The sequence below is a fragment of the Sander lucioperca genome, chromosome 6 (genome assembly GCF_008315115.2).
Source record: "Sander lucioperca isolate FBNREF2018 chromosome 6, SLUC_FBN_1.2, whole genome shotgun sequence".
Lineage (NCBI taxonomy): Eukaryota > Metazoa > Chordata > Actinopteri > Perciformes > Percidae > Sander > Sander lucioperca.
This window is the reverse complement of record NC_050178.1, coordinates 28,397,808-28,415,307: the sequence shown is the minus strand read 5'-3', so window position 1 is coordinate 28,415,307 and position 17,500 is coordinate 28,397,808. Positions and strand designations below refer to the sequence as shown.

The window sequence follows — 17,500 nt, the reverse complement described above, 5'->3', positions numbered from 1 at the left end:
TTTATTTCATATTTTTGCCACTTTTTTGAAGTTTTTGTTGCTTTTGCCGATGCTTTTTGCCACTTTTTCGGGGGCTTTTAAAAAAAATATATATATATTTTGCCACTTTTTCTGAAGTTTTTGGCGCTTTTTACGATGTACTGTGAGTCGCCTAAATGACACAGGGTTCAACATACGTCAAGGTCATATACAATCAGCCAGTTGCCCGAAAAAGTAAAACGTGTGTGTGAGGTGTGTGACTGTGTAAGTAACAGAGACGGCAAAACAGCTGTTGGTGATGGAGGCGGAGTAGAAAACCTGCGGTCCGTGGCGCTCGGCTGACTCGCGTGTGCGCAGCTTTTATTCATCTCTCCCACACAAAATTGATCGCCTTGTGCCGTCCAGTCCAGAGGTGGAGGAGGAGTGGTAGAATGATGATGTAACATGGGGACTCTAGTTATCTCTATCCATGTTTCTTGTGTCTCCCAGCGGCTACGTAGTGAAGCAGAAAACACACACACACACACACACACACACACACACACACACACACATATACACACACACACATATGTGATCTGCCTCCTCTGTAGAGTTCTGTATAATAATCCCCGGCCGCTGTGTGTGTTTCAGATTGAGGAAATCACCTTTAAGAACTACTACACGGCGTATGTGACGGTGCGTTTGCTGAGGAAGAATTTGGGGCCGGAGGCCAACGCTAAGTGGTGGACCGCTCTGAGAGACCTGCCGCTGATGGACAACCCCCACACAGAGGGGGGGTCCCAGGACTACTGCTCCATCCACAGGACACAGGTGGGGCTGCAGCGCAACATAACACGCCACTAATGAAGAGTCTCATGGGCCGGTATGAGACGCTGACAGTATCCTTCAGCAAAAATATCATGGTTTCACGGTATTGCAGTTACAGCCTTTAAAATGTATTATTTTGAAATGTGTGGGTTAAAAACAACTTTTTTTCCATTGAACACAATGTATTTTATTTTGAAACACACTGCACACTGGCAGGGAGACGGGTTTCTAAACTGCCCTTTCTGTCCTTTTTGACTCACTTTTTCAAACCACGGTATACCTTGAAACCGGTCACAGGCCCATGCCTAGTCTCCTTTTAGACCTTTTTTGTTTGTATCGTGGATAATGTGAATAATATTTAATATTCAAAAAAGAGAGACACATACACACACAGACACATGCAGACACATACACACAGACAAACACACACAGACACATACACACACAGACACACACACACACACACACACACACACACACACACACACACACTGAGACAGACGCACACACAGAGACACACAGACACAAACACGCACACACACACACACACACACACACACACACAGTGTCACTGACTAGAAAATATTCACATTTAACAAGCGGCAATCGCTTAAAAAATGACTCAAACAGATTAAACTGACTAAAACAATGTTTTCCGAATATTCGAATATTACTTCTTAGTTTAAACTTCGTCCTCTTACATCCCAGTGAACATTAAATATTAGCCCTCTACTGTAAACCAACAGATCCCATTGGGCATAAAACTAATACAGGCTGTCAGAGCTCAGTGCCATTTGTTTTCCCTCTCAGCTGGAGTTGGTGAGCCAGCCAACTCTGCACCAAAGGCTCAACAAGCATTATGTTGATCTGTGGAGGCAATACAGCCTGAATTATTCTTCATTTTTTGTTTATTCTCTATGCAAATATAGCCAGATGGGGGATGCTAATTTCATTTTTGTTTACTTCAGACGGCGCTCCGAGTGACGTAGTTTAAAATGTAATCATGAGAGTGTAAATGATGTTTGTTTTCTGTTTATGGGTTATTGTTTGTCATGTTTAGCCTTAAGGGATGCTCAGTGTTTTTACTGTTACAGTAGTATTTTCTGTGTACAAAACACAAAACTTCAGTTGTTTCTCTGACAAACGCCTCTCCTGTATTGTTTCCCTGTTAAATCAGCCCTACTGTTATAGCTTTAGTGCATAACTTTTAAACGATATTATATTATATTACATTATATTATATTAAACGTCCGTTACATTCAAGCCATTGCCAAATGAGTTGCAACAAATTTAATTAAGACTATCAGCTCCACACAACTCTCTCTGGATTTCAGAAGATGTTCAGAAGATTGTGACGTTCCGGAGACTTTCACGCGCAGAAACTCAAGTGAAGATAATGACTTCTTCTGAAGAGTCCATCATGTGTGTTTTAACCCTCCATGTCCTCCTTGGCTACTAGCAACTGTGTGGAGGAAGGGTGGGGGTGGTCGTGATCATGGAAGACTTGTACAATGTGGACGCGCCGACTTGTGTAGGGTACAGGCAGGGGCGTAGCCGTAACGTCTGAAGTGAGGGGGACAGATTGTTCAGGAGGAGGAAAAAGCAAAAAGCAAAAAAGCACCCAGCAAAAAGGGAAATCATACAGTATATGTTTTCTATTATTCCATACATAAGATGTATGACTATTTGTCTTAATACACTTCTTTTAACAGCATCTAAAAGCAAAGATCCTGTCAGAGGGGGACCCTGGAACCAAATCTTATGATAGGGGGGGTCTGTGGTGTAATCTATGTCAGTTTAGGGGTCCGTGATGTGAAAAAGTTTGGGAACCGCTGCCTTAATAGCCAGTCAGTTGCTGCTGATAATTTCAACTCTTTATTTTAAATTTAAACAATGTTCTTGTTGTTGTTTTTCTACATGTCTTGCTCATTTAATTCCCTGATCCATAAAATACTTCAGAAGCTCTTTTTGTCCAGCATGCCTCATCATATTCTTTACTGTTGTGTGTGTGTGTGTGTGTGTGTGTGTGTGTGTGTGTGTGTGTGTGTGTGTGTGTGTGTGTGTAGATGCAGGTGGAGGCGGATCATGTGTCGTCTGTGAGACTGATCCTGAGACAGCCGTCGTCTGCCTGGCTCACCTTCGGCCTCGAACACATCCAAATATTCCCTCACACCGAGCCGGTTAGTTTCCAGTTTATTTCATTTATACAGCACTTTAAAAGCACACAAGTTTGCACCAAAGTGATTGACAAAAACAAAAACACAGATAGATATGCATATATACATAGATGTGGTGGAAACATGAGAAGATGTAACTAGAAACAAGTTAAAACACAAATTAAAACCCATGAAAAACATGTTAAAACAGATTAAACACATTTAAAAGCCAGAGAATCAAAGTCTTGAGGCACGTCTTAGAAAACATCCAGTTTCTCATGTTTTTCATTAGAGGGAGAGAAAATGTGTTCAGAACTTTTGACATTCAAAGTAAACTAACATTAATCACAAAGTCAATGAAAGCAAAGATAGAATAATGTACTTAATGAAGTCTAAATGCCTCTGAGAGTGAAGCTAACTGCTCTGCTAGCTTTTTATGTACACAGCATCAGTGTAATATTCAGGGACTGTTTGATTTGTAGTGTAATTACGCGTCTGGCTTTTATTTCTGTCTGGCGGATTAGAGAGAGCAAGTATGAACTAAGGGGAATGTGCATGTAAAGATTAGAACAAATGTAAAACAAAGATGTATATCGGCAAAAGTAGTAAACGTGTTAAATCTTTTAGATGAGGAAATGAAAATGTGTAACACGCTACAAATATGAAAGTGGGGCAGGTATTGGCAACGTGTAAATGAATTATGAAAATTTAGTTTTGTTTATTTTATAGAAATTACAGTGTTTCCTTTAGGATTTTTTTTAGCAGTGGGGGCAGGTCTGTCTGAACAACAATCCCCCCCGCCAGCCCCGCCGCCAGATGTTTTACATATGAAACAGAACTGACACTTCACTGCAACACAAACAAAAATATTTATTCACCTCTATTCACACACAATGAGGAATTGTGTGTGAATAGAGGTACAGTTCAATCAGTTGTGATTGAACTGTTTTGTTTTCATATAGGGCACTTAACATCTACAACAGGTCTACAAAATGAATTTTACGTTTTTGGTGGAGCTGTTCGTTTAATAGTCGACTCGGAAGAAAGCAAACATTTTGACAATAAACTACAGCAACACAACAGCATGGGGAGTTAAACTGGACGGGCCCAATAACCTCTGAATAGTTCTACTTGTTAAACTGGACGGGCCCAATAACCTCTGAATAGTTCTACTTGTTAAACTGGACGGGTCCAATAACCTCTGAATAGTTCTACTTGTTGTTAAACTGGACGGGTCCAATAACCTCTGAATAGTTCTACTTGTTGTTAAACTGGACGGGTCCAATAACCTCTGAATAGTTCTACTTGTTAAACTGGACGGGTCCAATAACCTCTGAATAGTTCTACTTGTTAAACTGGACGGGTCCAATAACCTCTGAATAGCTCTACTTGTTGTTAAACTGGACGGGTCCAATAACCTCTGAATAGTTCTACTTGTTGTTAAACTGGACGGGTCCAATAACCTCTGAATAGTTCTACTTGTTAAACTGGACGGGTCCAATAACCTCTGAATAGTTCTACTTGTTGTTAAATTGCAATGTGAGCGACAGCCAACGGGGGGTGCGTTAAATCGGCAGGATCATTTAAAAGGCGCGACTACATTGTGTACATATTTCTGATACCGTGGCGGCAGAAATTTTGCCATGGTGGGCCGCCACTACAAAATCAACATAGAGGAAACACTATAATAATACATATATGAATATTACACAGAGGCAGTGTGCAGGAGGCCTTAAGCATCAAACCTGTGGAGACCGAGCTTTCACCATCGCAGTCCTCTCTCTCTCTGGAACTGCCTATCCATACACATCCATCACTGTACTGACCTGGACACATTCAAATCACTTCTCATCAAAACCCTACCTCTTTAGATTTCAGCCTTCACCCTCTTATAATATCACATTTTACCTGCTGTTGTTTTTTTGTTTCACTTGTTTTTAATATGCTTAATGTGCTGGTGTCTTTGAGTACTTTGAAAAGCTCTATATAAAAAAATAACAATGTTTAAAATAGTAATCTTTGTGAGGGATCAGAGGGATGTAAAGTAGCATCATGCATACCTGTCCACGACGTTGTCATTCTTGATGCTACCACCAGATGGAGCCAAAGGAACGACTTTTCAAATCCTTCACACAGTGGATGTAACAACCTCATTTAAATCAAGCTAAATGATCCCAGACTGGTGATTGCAACATTAGACTCAACTGCACAATTTAAGTGGCGTTTGTTTGTTTTTCCTTTCAGGACCCAGAGAAGGAGGTTTCTGATTGGCTGTCTGACCTGACGCTGGTCGACCAACACCCTGACCTGGAGGTACACATTTAGTTTCCTGTGTGTCTCTGACTATCTTTCTGTCCATGCAAACAGGCTCATAACCATAATATATTGATTATAACTAGTAATCCTTTACTAATTCTCTACTATGACTTTTTTACAACTTTTTCGACATACTATGACTTTTTTTTATCACTTTCTTGACATACTATACTATGACCTTTTCCTACTTTTTAGTCTTAAGTTTACATTTAAAAACACCATTGGATTATCTTGAAAAAGCATTTCTAAAATCCCTGTGTGTAAATCAATATGTCCTGCAGTGCCCCCTGGCTTCCTGTGCTTGACATGTGTCTTCCTGTCGGTGTCTCAGGGCCTCCCGGACCCCCAGACGGTTTCATCCAGCATCCAGCAGATGTGGGCTCTGACTGAGGTGATGCAGACCAACCAGACTACAGCCTCCATCGGACGCTTTGACGTGAGTCTGAAACACACTGATCACCACTGCTTCCTTACTTTCAGTTGAGTTGACACAGATGTAGATGGTGTTGCAGCCATAACAAAAGAGGAATGGAAAGGTGTGAAGGTTCTTAGCCATCCAGGTCATAAAAAACAAAACAAAACTGTCAAAAATGTAAACAAAAACGTTATTTACTTTCCCCGGGCCATCGGGCAACCCTTACTGTTGAACCCTGTTTTGGTTTATTGTCTTCTTTTTGGTTTAAAGTTTGATAAATAACCTAATCCCTTATGTTTAAAGGCTCTAAATACAGACACAGGTGTTTTCAGTTAACCTGTGTGATTGGACCTGTTCCCAGGACTGGGGGGGTGGGTGTGTTTAGAGGCTCTTGACTGATTGATTGACATCTTGCTGAGTCTCTTGTTAGCTTTGTTGCACCTGTTAGGGCGGGACAAATGACAGCGTTATCTTTCTTATTGGTAGATAAAGATTTGTGACTTTATAAATTCCCATCAAAGCTCCGACCCACCTTCAACCTGAGCAGAGTCTAATCAGCCAGAAGAACTGCGTGTGTGTGTGTGTGTGTGTGTGTGTGTGTGTGTGTGTGTGTGTGTGTGTGTGTGTGTGTGTGTGTGTGTGTGTGTGTGTGTGTGTGTGTGTGTGCGCGCGCGTGTGCGCGTGTGTGTGTGCGCGTGTGTGTGCGTGTGTGTGTTTAGAGGCTTGTAAAGAGTTATGAGTTAGGTGTTCATTCGTTAAGTTGTGATTTGCAACAGGTGCAACACATCTAACATGAGAGCCAATCACGCGTGGCCTGTACACACTGTCTGGTCCTGAGAAGAGGTCCAATCAGCCAAAAGAAGTGAAAGCACCTGTGTGAGTTTATAAAGACGCGGAGGGTGAACTAAATCCTGTGTGTTTGTTGTTTGTTGCTCCAGGTGGATGGATGCTACGACATCAACCTGCTCTCCCTGACGTAACCTGGCCGCTCACTTCTTACTGTACATGTACATAAAGCTCACTTTGTGGAAGATATAATGACAGAAAACTATTCAAATGTATATTGCCTGCTTCTGAGCCATAGACCCAATCCCAATGTTTGTTCACAATAACTTCCAGGTAGAAAATTCCTCCTGCGTCCCGTACAAACAATTTAACCCTCCTGTTCTCGGCTCAAATTTGACTCATTTTCAAAAAGTTTCTATATCAGAAAAAATAATAATGTGGATGTTCCATACAACCAACGCTCTTCACAAGTTTAATAAATCAGTTCACTACTTTCATTGAATTTGGGTGTATAATTCAATTTTATAGCATTGAAGAATAAAAAATGATAAAAGAACTTTGAATAAAGTAACAAAAATGTTGGGGAGAGAGAGAGAGAGAGACGATGATTTGGACTTTAGAGAACAGTAGAAGGCATTAAACATTTTGTCTTCTTTTTTTAATTTAAGTGACTAATGAGAGAACTATTATGATTTATGGTGACTTGTGTTTTTACTGATGCAGTTGTGTTATTGAGCTGAAGTATATTTACTCAGCAGCGCTGCTCTAATGCTGCAGTGTGACATTAGAAAACTCTAAACTGACTTATTGTCTCGCAGCAACACGCTGTGCTTGGTCGACATCCGTGATGCTGCAGGAGGATTTAATGAGTCCAACAGTCTGTATAGAAACACAGGTAACAAGGGGATGAGAGTGCATACTGTTTATGTAATGCCATCCACTATGGAAAACTGGGTATATTGTACATATTTGTTGCTGTATTTATTGTTTCTTTCCTATTAATATGTTTAATATTTTGATGTATGCGCTATCCACCAAGCAAACATATTGTAAGCGTTACTAACTTGGCAATAAATCCTTTTCTCCTAAATGATTTGTCCAAAATGTGTCAATCAAACTTTAGTAGTGTGTAAGACCCGCCCCCAGAGACAGATAAACCAATCAGACATTAATATCTTATGAATTTTTACTTCGCTTTGTGTCGGAAGGCTTCGGAATACAATGAGTCTACGTTTTATCCTCAACTTTTGCACATCCCTCAACATCGTTATACATATTTGATTGTGTATTTATTTGTGTGTGTGTGTGAGTGTGTGTGTTTGTGACTCTGTGTGTCTCTGTGCGTGTGTGTGAGTGTGAGTGAGTGTGTGTTTGTGTCTCTGTGCGTGTGTGTGTGTTTGTGTCTCTCTGTGCCTTTGTGTGTGTTTGTTTGTGTCTCTGCGTGTGTGTGTGTGTGTGTGTCTCTGTGTGTGTGTCTCTCTGAGTGTGTGTGTGTGTGTGTGTGTGTCTCTCTGTGTGTGTGTGTGTGTGTGTGTGTGGTGTGTGTGTGTGTGTGTGTGTGTGTGTGTGTCTCTCTGAGTGTGTGTGTGTGTGTGGTGTGTGTGTGTGTGTGTGTGTGTGTGTGTGTGTGTGTGTGTGTGTGTGTGTGTTTGTTTGTGCCTGTGTGTCTCTGTGTGTGTGTTTGTTTGTGTCTCTGCGTGTGTGTGTGTGTCTGTGTGTGTGTGTGTGTGTGTGTGTCTCTCTGAGTGTGTGTGTGTGTGTGTGTGTGTGTGTGTGTCTCTCTGAGTGTGTGTGTGGTGTGTGTGTGTGTGTGTCTCTGTGCGTCTGTCTGTGTGTGTCTGTATTTATTGTTTATTTCATATTCATGTTTAACATGTTTATGTATGCACCAACCAAGGTAAACATATTGTAAGCGTTACTAACTTGGCAATAAATCCTTTTCTGATTGTGACAGACTTTGTGAGGACCAGTTCATGTTAAAGACCTGAGAGATGTCCAAATGGAGCTTCATGAACCACTGGATGTATTTGTTAAGCCCACTAGATGGCGCTCTTGATTTAAGAAAAAGGCCCGGCAGCCTGTCCGCTTTTTACGACATTATTTTCTCGCTTTATTTTTAGCCTTTGTGACACTCTCTGCGTGTGTGCATGTGTGCATGTGTGTGTGTGTGTGTGTGTGTGTGTGTGTGTTTGCAGAGAGAAGGCTGAATTTCACATTCAATAAGCTTTAATGGAGGTGTGTGTGTGTGTGTGTGTGTGTGTGTGTGTGTGTGTGTGTGTGTGTGTGTGTGTGTGTGTGTGTGCCTGTTTGCAGAGGGAAGGCTGAATTTCACATTAAATAAGATTCAATATTACTCTTCAACTTTTTCTGCCAGTCTGATTAAAGTGGAACTAATCTCACCCATCGCACTACGTAACCAAATGTAGACATGCTGATGGGGAGGTTTTTAAAAATACCAGGAAGTTTAAATGACTTTCTACAATGCTTAGGTTTGCTCATTATAATTACACATGTCCAACATGCAATCATGTCCTTGTTACGTGCTGCAGCGGCTCAGATATCACAGACTGGGGCAGAGAGGGGGGGGGGGGCAGAGGGTAGAGTTCATGTCCCGGAAGAAGTTAAGGAGAAAGCACAAGACTTTCACCAGGAAACAGGTGTTCATGTCCTGAAGAAGTTAAGGAGAAAACACAAGACTATCACCAGGAAGCAGGTGTTCATGTCCTGAAGAAGTTAAGGAGAAAACACAAGACTATCACCAGGAAGCAGGTGTTCATGTCCTGAAGAAGTTAAGGAGAAAACACAAGACTATCACCAGGAAACAGGTGTTCATGTCCTGAAGAAGTTAAGGAGAAAACACAAGACTTTCACCAGGAAACAGGTGTTCATGTCCTGAAGAAGTTAAGGAGAAAACACAAGACTTTCACCAGGAAACAGGTGTTCATGTCCTGGGATTACTACTATAAATACTATAAATGCATACACCCACACCCTCTTCTCGCAGCATATGAATTGAAATTGAATTGATAGCTTTGAGTTTTTCCTCGTCTCCTGTTGCTGTTGTCTGTCACCTATGAGACATTAAATGTGATGTTGGGCTTTACAAATAAACTATCCCGGACTAGACTTCAATCCGTAGCTTCCAGCAGAGCTGCAAATGGGAGGGAGGGTGAAGAAAGGTAAATGAGAGTCGGAGAGAGAAGAAATTGAGTCGAAATTGAAGCAACTTGATAACGGGCAGGAGACTGTCTGTGCACCTAGACAGACACACACGCACACACACACACACACACATAGCAACGACAAAACTATAAACCACAAATCTGTAGAGCCAGCTGCCTACTCAAGTGTACTTGACATTTAAATTTGTACACCCACACCCTCTTCTCGCAGCCTGCATATTGATGCATCCCAGAGCAAAGAAACATTTGTTAGAGAGCGAGACGAGTGTGGATGCAGGAAGGGGAGGAGAGGCTTTGTTTATGTGCGCAAGAGAAAGAAAGACAATTAAAGAGGCAGACAGACGGACATAAAGACGGGAGGAACGGTACCCGCGGCAGTGGAGTGATGAATCTGTTTGTTTTTCTTTCTAATGGAGGACACAAATCTCCTTCAACGCAGCTCTGAAAACCACAAACCTCCATCTTCTTTCCCTTCCCTTCCCTCTATTTTTCACTTTGATCACTGTTTATTTTTAAAGGTGAGCATATTTTAAACCATACGACAATATAGGTCATGGATTGAGACTGTCCTCCCTCAGAAGAATGCTCCAATTATGTCCTATGGACTATGTCCTATGTATGCTATGGACTAGGACTGTGGACTTTGGACTATAGACTATGTCCTATGTATGCTATGGACTAGGACTATGGACTATGGACTAGGGACTATAGACTATGTATGAATAGACAAACAAACACAGGACTATCACCCAGGAGACCGGGGTTCATGTCCCGTTTGAAAAGAAAAGGAAACAGAGAGTTTTTTTAACTTTAGGGAACAAACGGAGCTACGTCACGTTCTGCGTCACCATGGTAACCTTCAGGAAGTGAAGTCACGTCTGATTTGAACCCAAACCTCCATCTTTTTATCAACTTAACTCAGTAGTTTTGGTGTCTAAACCTAACCAGACTGGGACCGTTGCCTTCTCTGGTTTAGATAAAGGACGGAGAACTCTGGGGGTCGTATTAGAGGGAAGGAATATCTTCTCAAATCTAAACAGGACAACGTAGCTGTCACAGTTTTGAACATAACGGTCAGGACATTTTTTTGTCTGGCTAGTCCACACAGCATTCCTGGATGGGAGAAAAACGTGCTCTGGTTTATTGGCATTTCTTTAAACCAATCACAATCATCATGGGCGGGGCTAAGCTCCGGACGGAGAAACGGTGCCTCTACAACATAGCCTCGGGAAGTCGTGCAACAGAAAACTCAGATTGGACAGATAGTCTAGCTAGCTGTCTGGATTTACCCTGCAGAGATCTGAGGAGCAGTTAACCATAGTCCTCACAAATCCACCGGAGGTTAGAACGCCAACACAGAGACAGAGGAAGGGGACGCACATCTGGCCGAAAAGAGGGACAGAATTTCCGGCGGCAACGGAGCAATCCCGGAAGTGGGAGGTCGTGGATATAGACTAGGACATTTTAAACACGTTTATGTTGTGAAACGGTTGCAGTTTGGTTTAGGTTTAGGCACCAAAACTACTGAGTTAAATATCATGGTTTGGGTTCAACATTACTTTACTTAAGGTTACGCATACGGTGCCCCCCCCCCCCTTTCAAACAGGACACGAACCTCACAGTCGCCGTAGTTTTGTAGGATATCATACGAATCTTGTGCATAAGTTTACGTTCGTGAGAATGTCGTCATTAAACTCCAGTGCATCTAAAACTTACTGGAAATAATATAAAAAGTTACTTTGACTTGTCCCTGATCCTTTGGTACACACAAATATGCTGAGTAGAGGTTGGAGATTTTCTGTGCTAGTGGCCCAAATCCTTAAAGTCCACCTTCACACTTCTGGCATTGCAGTAATCCTAAATTAACTTGGAGAGAGTCTAAAGCATCAGCCCAATAAAATCCCCAACAGGAGCTTTTCCCGTTGCTCTCATTCCATTTTTATTGCAGGAATCTTCAGCCTTCAGATACTTAGTTACTTTGTGCCTGGATCACTCTGGTGTCTTTCCTCCTGTAGGGTGCCGTTTGTGTGTTATTGTCGGGGAGTTCCACACCATAATTAGTAATGTAAATTACATTTTAACAGTTTAGAGAAGAGTGTACTTTGCTCCTGACTGGGGGAAAGTGGTAGTTTCAGAAGTGAAGGGGGGCTGATTGTTCAGGAGGAGGATTTTTATTGAAAGACCCTCTCCCATTTGTCTCCAAATCACGGATTCCAAGTAGCCTACATTTTATTTATTTAGCTTTTCACCCCGCCATCATGAATCATTCATTCAGATGAGTCTTTGACAGCGGAGTCATCGCCTCTCTCTGATACCTGACAGCGAGAGAAAAGACGCATCATGCTGTGAATGGAATACCTTATTCTGCTAGAAAAACATGCTGCAATGTAACATTAATGGCAATTGGGTACCGTGAGTAAGCGTCCACAAAAAGTGCTGTTTTCCCACAGACAGGCTCAGATTAATATTCTAAGTGTCTGACAACGTTATGGTAGGGATCCCTTCAAAGATAGACCTTTTTAAAACCTCTTTCTGTTTAACCAGACACAGCTCTGAAGTCGCTAGTGCTAAATCCACCAGACTCCATTTAAAAAAAACAATACTTTTAGTGTGTATAGAGCCAACATATGTTAGGTAAACTATGTGTTTATTTCAACCAGAACTAGAGTTGTGATGGTTGGAAAAGTGGAAATACAACCCAAAACGGCTTTTTCGCAGTTTTATTTTGTTTGTGTCGACTTTGAGTGCAGTTTATTTTACGATGCTAAAATGATTGTTTATTTACATGGAGTCTGGTGGGTTTAGTGAACGTAATTTCACAGATGTTTTTATGTTTAAAAAAAACTATTACTTTATAGATAATTGCTACATGCAAGGTGTGTGGCACCAAGATAAAGGATGCTGGATCAACAACGTGGAACTTCATCAGGCATCTCCAAACACACCCAGATAGGTCAGTCACTGGATAATGTGAAAGAGACGTTACATTTAGCAGATATCGTCACAGGTAACAAGCTAACCATCGCTAAGTGTTGTGGGAACAGGCAGATTGTATCTTTATAGTTGTATCCATATGATGTGGGTGGTGATGGAGCAGTGGATATGACACATGCCTTTGGTGTGGGAGATCTGGGTTAGATTCCCACTGAGATACATCAACCAATGTGTCCCTGAGCAAGACACTTAACCCCTAGTAGCTCCACAGGTGTGCGACCTCTGACATATATAGCAATTGTAAGTCGCTTTAGATAAAAGGGTCAGCTAAATGACATGACATGTAATGTAATGATGTGACAGACTTAGGTTCATATTTCACCAGGTCCAGGGCTAGGGGGATGTGTTAAGTAGCAGAAGATTAGACTATACGATGTCCTAAATTGGAGATTGTAAGTTGTGGATGTAACAAAATTAAGCTAGCTCCATTAAAGCATACAGTATGTGATAACTTTCAATACAGATGTTTCCCTCACACTTTGAACACTGAAAAATGTAATGCATGATGAGGTTGGGCTTTACAGCCAGTTAGTAACACAGACAAACATGTATTCTTTGGTGCAGATACCAAAATGTTGAAAAATACAGTTATGAAATTGAAACATCTCTGGTTTAACGCAGCTTGGTGTCGAGGCTCAGTAATACATAATTGAAATGATAAATGCACCAATGTTGTCTTGTCCTGTGGGCCCAAAACGCATGCAGCCGATTGTTTCTTCTCATAATTGGAAGAGAAGTGATTGTTTTTGTTCCGCGGGCTTGTGATTGGCTTCAACGCTGATTAAATTGCAATTTCTTTATTTGTTTTTAACAAGGAGACATGCAAATAGCTTCCAGATCAATATGCAAGCCAATCTGAAACTCTCAATGGACAAAAACAAAAACAGAAACTCAATTTAAGCTTTGTAAGAAATGTGCTGAAACAGAAGCTCAGAGTTTTTCTGTCCTCTGTAAAGAAGAGTAATGGAGACTGTACAAAAACAAAAAGAAGAATATTCTGTAGTATATGTTTTAATCACAACATTGTCCCAGTGTGTTCTGTAATTCAGAAGGGAATAAAAGACAAAGCAGCGTGTCACGGTTAGTGCAACGGCTAATTTAAAGTACATCTCCACAAATAACAGCGAGCAGCAAGCGCCACCTCAGCAAAATAGAAACTAGATTTGGGTTATGCTCCAAAACAGAAAACTCCCCCAGACTGTTCAAGTTCAGACAAAGGCATCCAGGAATGAATACCACTTTTCCTCCAAACTTCTTAGCACAGCTGAATCCACCTGAGGCTCCATCTCCAGCGCTACGTTTTGGTTTTAAAGCGTTTAAGTTTTGATCCCAAAGTGATCTCTGTGCACCAAGTGTTTTTATCTCCAGTAGAAGAACTAATCTCTGGTTAAACTAACACGCCCAAACCTCATATCTCATCATCATCCTGGTATACTGGGCATAAACAGGAGGCAGCGTGGAGACTCCGCCCACTGCTGGTAGTTACCATGGTAACGTTAGTAGCTTTAGTCTCAGAGAACGAGACGTCGTGACCGATAAGACCCAATCAGGAGGAGAAACGTTGGCGTCACTGTCGGTGTTGTCAAAGGTCTCCGTTTGGAGACGTTGAGACTGAAACACAACCCCGCAGATTCAGAACCAAAACGGGTCAGAAGAGTTTCCTAATGTCTCCGGTTTAGGGGCTCGGACACACCAGAGCAGGGGGAATGAGAGGGGGAAACGCCAGAGCAGGGGGAATGAGAGGGGGAAACGCCAGAGCAGGGGGAATGAGAGGGGGAAACACCAGAGCAGGAGGAATGAGAGGGGGAAACGCCAGAGCAGGGGGAATGAGAGGGAGAAACGCCAGAGCAGGGGGAATGAGAGGGGGAAACACCAGACCAGGGGGAATGAGAGGGGGAAACACCAGAGCAGGGGGAATGAGAGGGGGGAACGTAGCAGAAGATAATCCTTTTTAAACCAAAACGTAGCGATGTAGATGTAGCCTCAGAGGAAAATGGAGAATTAAAAGTGGGTGGAAAGATGAATTAGCTTTCACCGCCAACGCTGCTGTCTTACTGTTATTGCTTGATCCACAGCAAGAAATTAGCAAACAGAACGGTAACATTGTAAGATGTTTAAGACAATTACCAACCACGTATGCAAAGCCTGCAGGTGTTGAATCTCGTGAAAGACTGATTATTAAGCACATATAAAAGATAAGCAGGTGTTTCCTAGAATCATTCTCTGTTTTATGGATGATAAGACTATTTGCATGTCTCTTATTTACCTGCAGCAAAAGACCAACTGCTGCTGCTTATACAGCTGCAAATGTGCTCATTGACTCTGACACCGTATTCATTCTCACAACTGAACCGAGTTATTAGTATGAAGAAGAGACACAGTGTGCTGAACCGTAAGAAAGTTTGAACACTCAAGGGTTTTATTGTGAAGGAGGAGATGCATTTTCACTCCATCATTCCGAGCAGCAGACTGGAAAACTGCACAATTGAGGTAAATAAACGATAAAACTTAGCCTGTGTGTGTGAAAGACAAAGAGATTCAGAGAGAGAGGGAGAGAGAGAGATACCACTTGGTGTGTTCATTACGACGAGCCACACAGCTGATTTGAGCAAACAAGATAAAAACCTGAAACAGACGTTCATGAATAATGCTAAAACACTTCACCCGTGTGCCAGAGGGACAGAGACATCCTCGTGCAATTCATTCACTGCGAGAAGCAACACAAATGTTTTGCAACAAGTTCTACAAACCACATGACCACATAGGTCGATTATTTCTACCCTCTAAAGCTGTGTTTCTCAAATGGGGTCCAGGGGTTCAGTACCTAAACATAAGTACAGATCCCTAAACATAAGTACAGATCCCTAAACATAAGTACAGATCTCTAAACTTAAGTACCGATCCCTAAACTTAAGTACAGATCCCTAAACTTAAGTACAGATCCCTAAACATAAGTACAGATCTCTAAACTTAAGTACCGATCCCTAAACTTAAGTACCGATCCCTAAACATAAGTACAGATCCCTAAACTTAAGTACCGATCCCTAAACATAAGTACAGATCCCTAAACTTAAGTACCGATCCCTAAACATAAGTACAGATCCCTAAACTTAAGTACAGATCCCTAAACTTAAGTACAGATCCCTAAACATAAGTACAGATCCCTAAACTTAAGTACCGATCCCTAAACCTAGGTACCGATCCCTAAACTTAAGTACAGATCCCTAAACTTAAGTACCGATCCCTAAACATAAGTACAGATCCCTAAACTTAAGTACAGATCCCTAAACATAAGTACAGATCTCTAAACTTAAGTACCGATCCCTAAACTTAAGTACAGATCCCTAAACTTAAGTACAGATCCCTAAACATAAGTACAGATCTCTAAACTTAAGTACCGATCCCTAAACTTAAGTACCGATCCCTAAACATAAGTACAGATCCCTAAACTTAAGTACCGATCCCTAAACATAAGTACAGATCCCTAAACTTAAGTACCGATCCCTAAACATAAGTACAGATCCCTAAACTTAAGTACAGATCCCTAAACTTAAGTACAGATCCCTAAACATAAGTACAGATCCCTAAACTTAAGTACCGATCCCTAAACCTAGGTACCGATCCCTAAACTTAAGTACAGATCCCTAAACTTAAGTACCGATCCCTAAACATAAGTACAGATCCCTAAACTTAAGTACAGATCCCTAAACATAAGTACAGATCCCTAAACTTAAGTACAGATCCCTAAACTTAAGTACAGATCCCTAAACATAAGTACAGATCCCTAAACTTAAGTACCGATCCCTAAACTTAGGTACCGATCCCTAAACTTAAGTACAGATCCCTAAACTTAAGTACAGATCCCTAAACTTAAGTACAGATCCCTAAACTTAAGTACAGATCTATAAACTTAAGTACAGAAAATACAGTTGTGTTCAAAATAATAGCAGTCCAACATCACTAACCTCATAAATCACATTTTTTGGTAGAAGTGATATTTCTACATGGCAAATAATTTACTAGTAAGTGTTGTAGAGTCATAGAAAACCAACAGACCCAACAGTCATGACATGCATGCTGCTCATTCTGTGTAATTGAATCTGTAATTGAAAGGGGCATGTTCAAAATAATAGTTCAGTTAGTGAGGTGATTGATCCTGTGAAGAAACAGGTGTCAGTTATGGCCCATATTTAAGGAAGGAAGGAAGCAAATGTTGTGCATGCTGGTTATAGTGCATTTCACACGGAAATACTCAGCAAAATGGGTCGTTCCAGACATTTCTCTGAGGAACAGCGGACTTTGATTAAAAAGTTGATTGGAGAGGGGATAACATATAAAGAAGTGCAGAAAATGATAGGCTGCTCAGCCAAAATGATTTCAAATGCCTTGAAATGGCATCCAAAGCCTGAACGACGTGGGAAAAAATGGTCAACTACCATTCGAATGGATCGAAGAATAGCCAAAATGGCAAAGGCTCAACCAATGATCAGCTCCAGGAAAATCAAAGAAGACTTAAAGTTACCTGTGAGTACTGTTATGATCAGAAGAAGGCTATGTGAAGCTAAGCTATCAGCTAGAAGCCCCCGCAAAGTCCCATTGCTGAAAAAAAGACATGTACTGAATAGGTTGAAATCTGCCAAAGGACAGATTGACTGGCCAAAGGAGAAATGGGGCAACATGATGAGAGACAAATAGTTCTTTTTGGGTCTAGGGGCCGCAGACAGTTTGTCTGACGACCCCCATGCACTGAATTCAAGCCACAGTACACTGTGAAGACAGTAAAGCATGGTGGTGCAAACATCATGTTATGGGGATGTTTCTCATACTGTGGTGTTGGGCCTATTATCACATACCAGGGATCA

The 17,500-nt window shown here is 41.4% G+C and overlaps 2 protein-coding genes across 3 annotated transcripts in view; both read left to right on the top strand.

Annotated features, from left to right (window-relative positions):
• The window catches only part of nicn1 (nicolin 1), a 9,430-nt gene extending 2,701 nt beyond the window's left edge, over nucleotides 1-6,729 (top strand). For both annotated transcript variants that reach the window (XM_031318545.2, XM_031318546.2), the window contains exons 3-7: nucleotides 613-792; nucleotides 2,856-2,969; nucleotides 5,190-5,258; nucleotides 5,593-5,697; nucleotides 6,615-6,729. In XM_031318545.2, coding sequence (XP_031174405.1) covers nucleotides 613-792; nucleotides 2,856-2,969; nucleotides 5,190-5,258; nucleotides 5,593-5,697; nucleotides 6,615-6,656 — 510 coding nt within the window. In that variant the 3' untranslated portion in view covers nucleotides 6,657-6,729. The remainder of the gene's footprint in view (nucleotides 1-612; nucleotides 793-2,855; nucleotides 2,970-5,189; nucleotides 5,259-5,592; nucleotides 5,698-6,614) is intronic.
• LOC118495300 (nuclear factor 7, brain-like) overlaps nucleotides 1-17,500 on the top strand; it is a 1,057,410-nt gene that overhangs the window by 461,599 nt on the left and 578,311 nt on the right. The window lies entirely within an intron of this gene.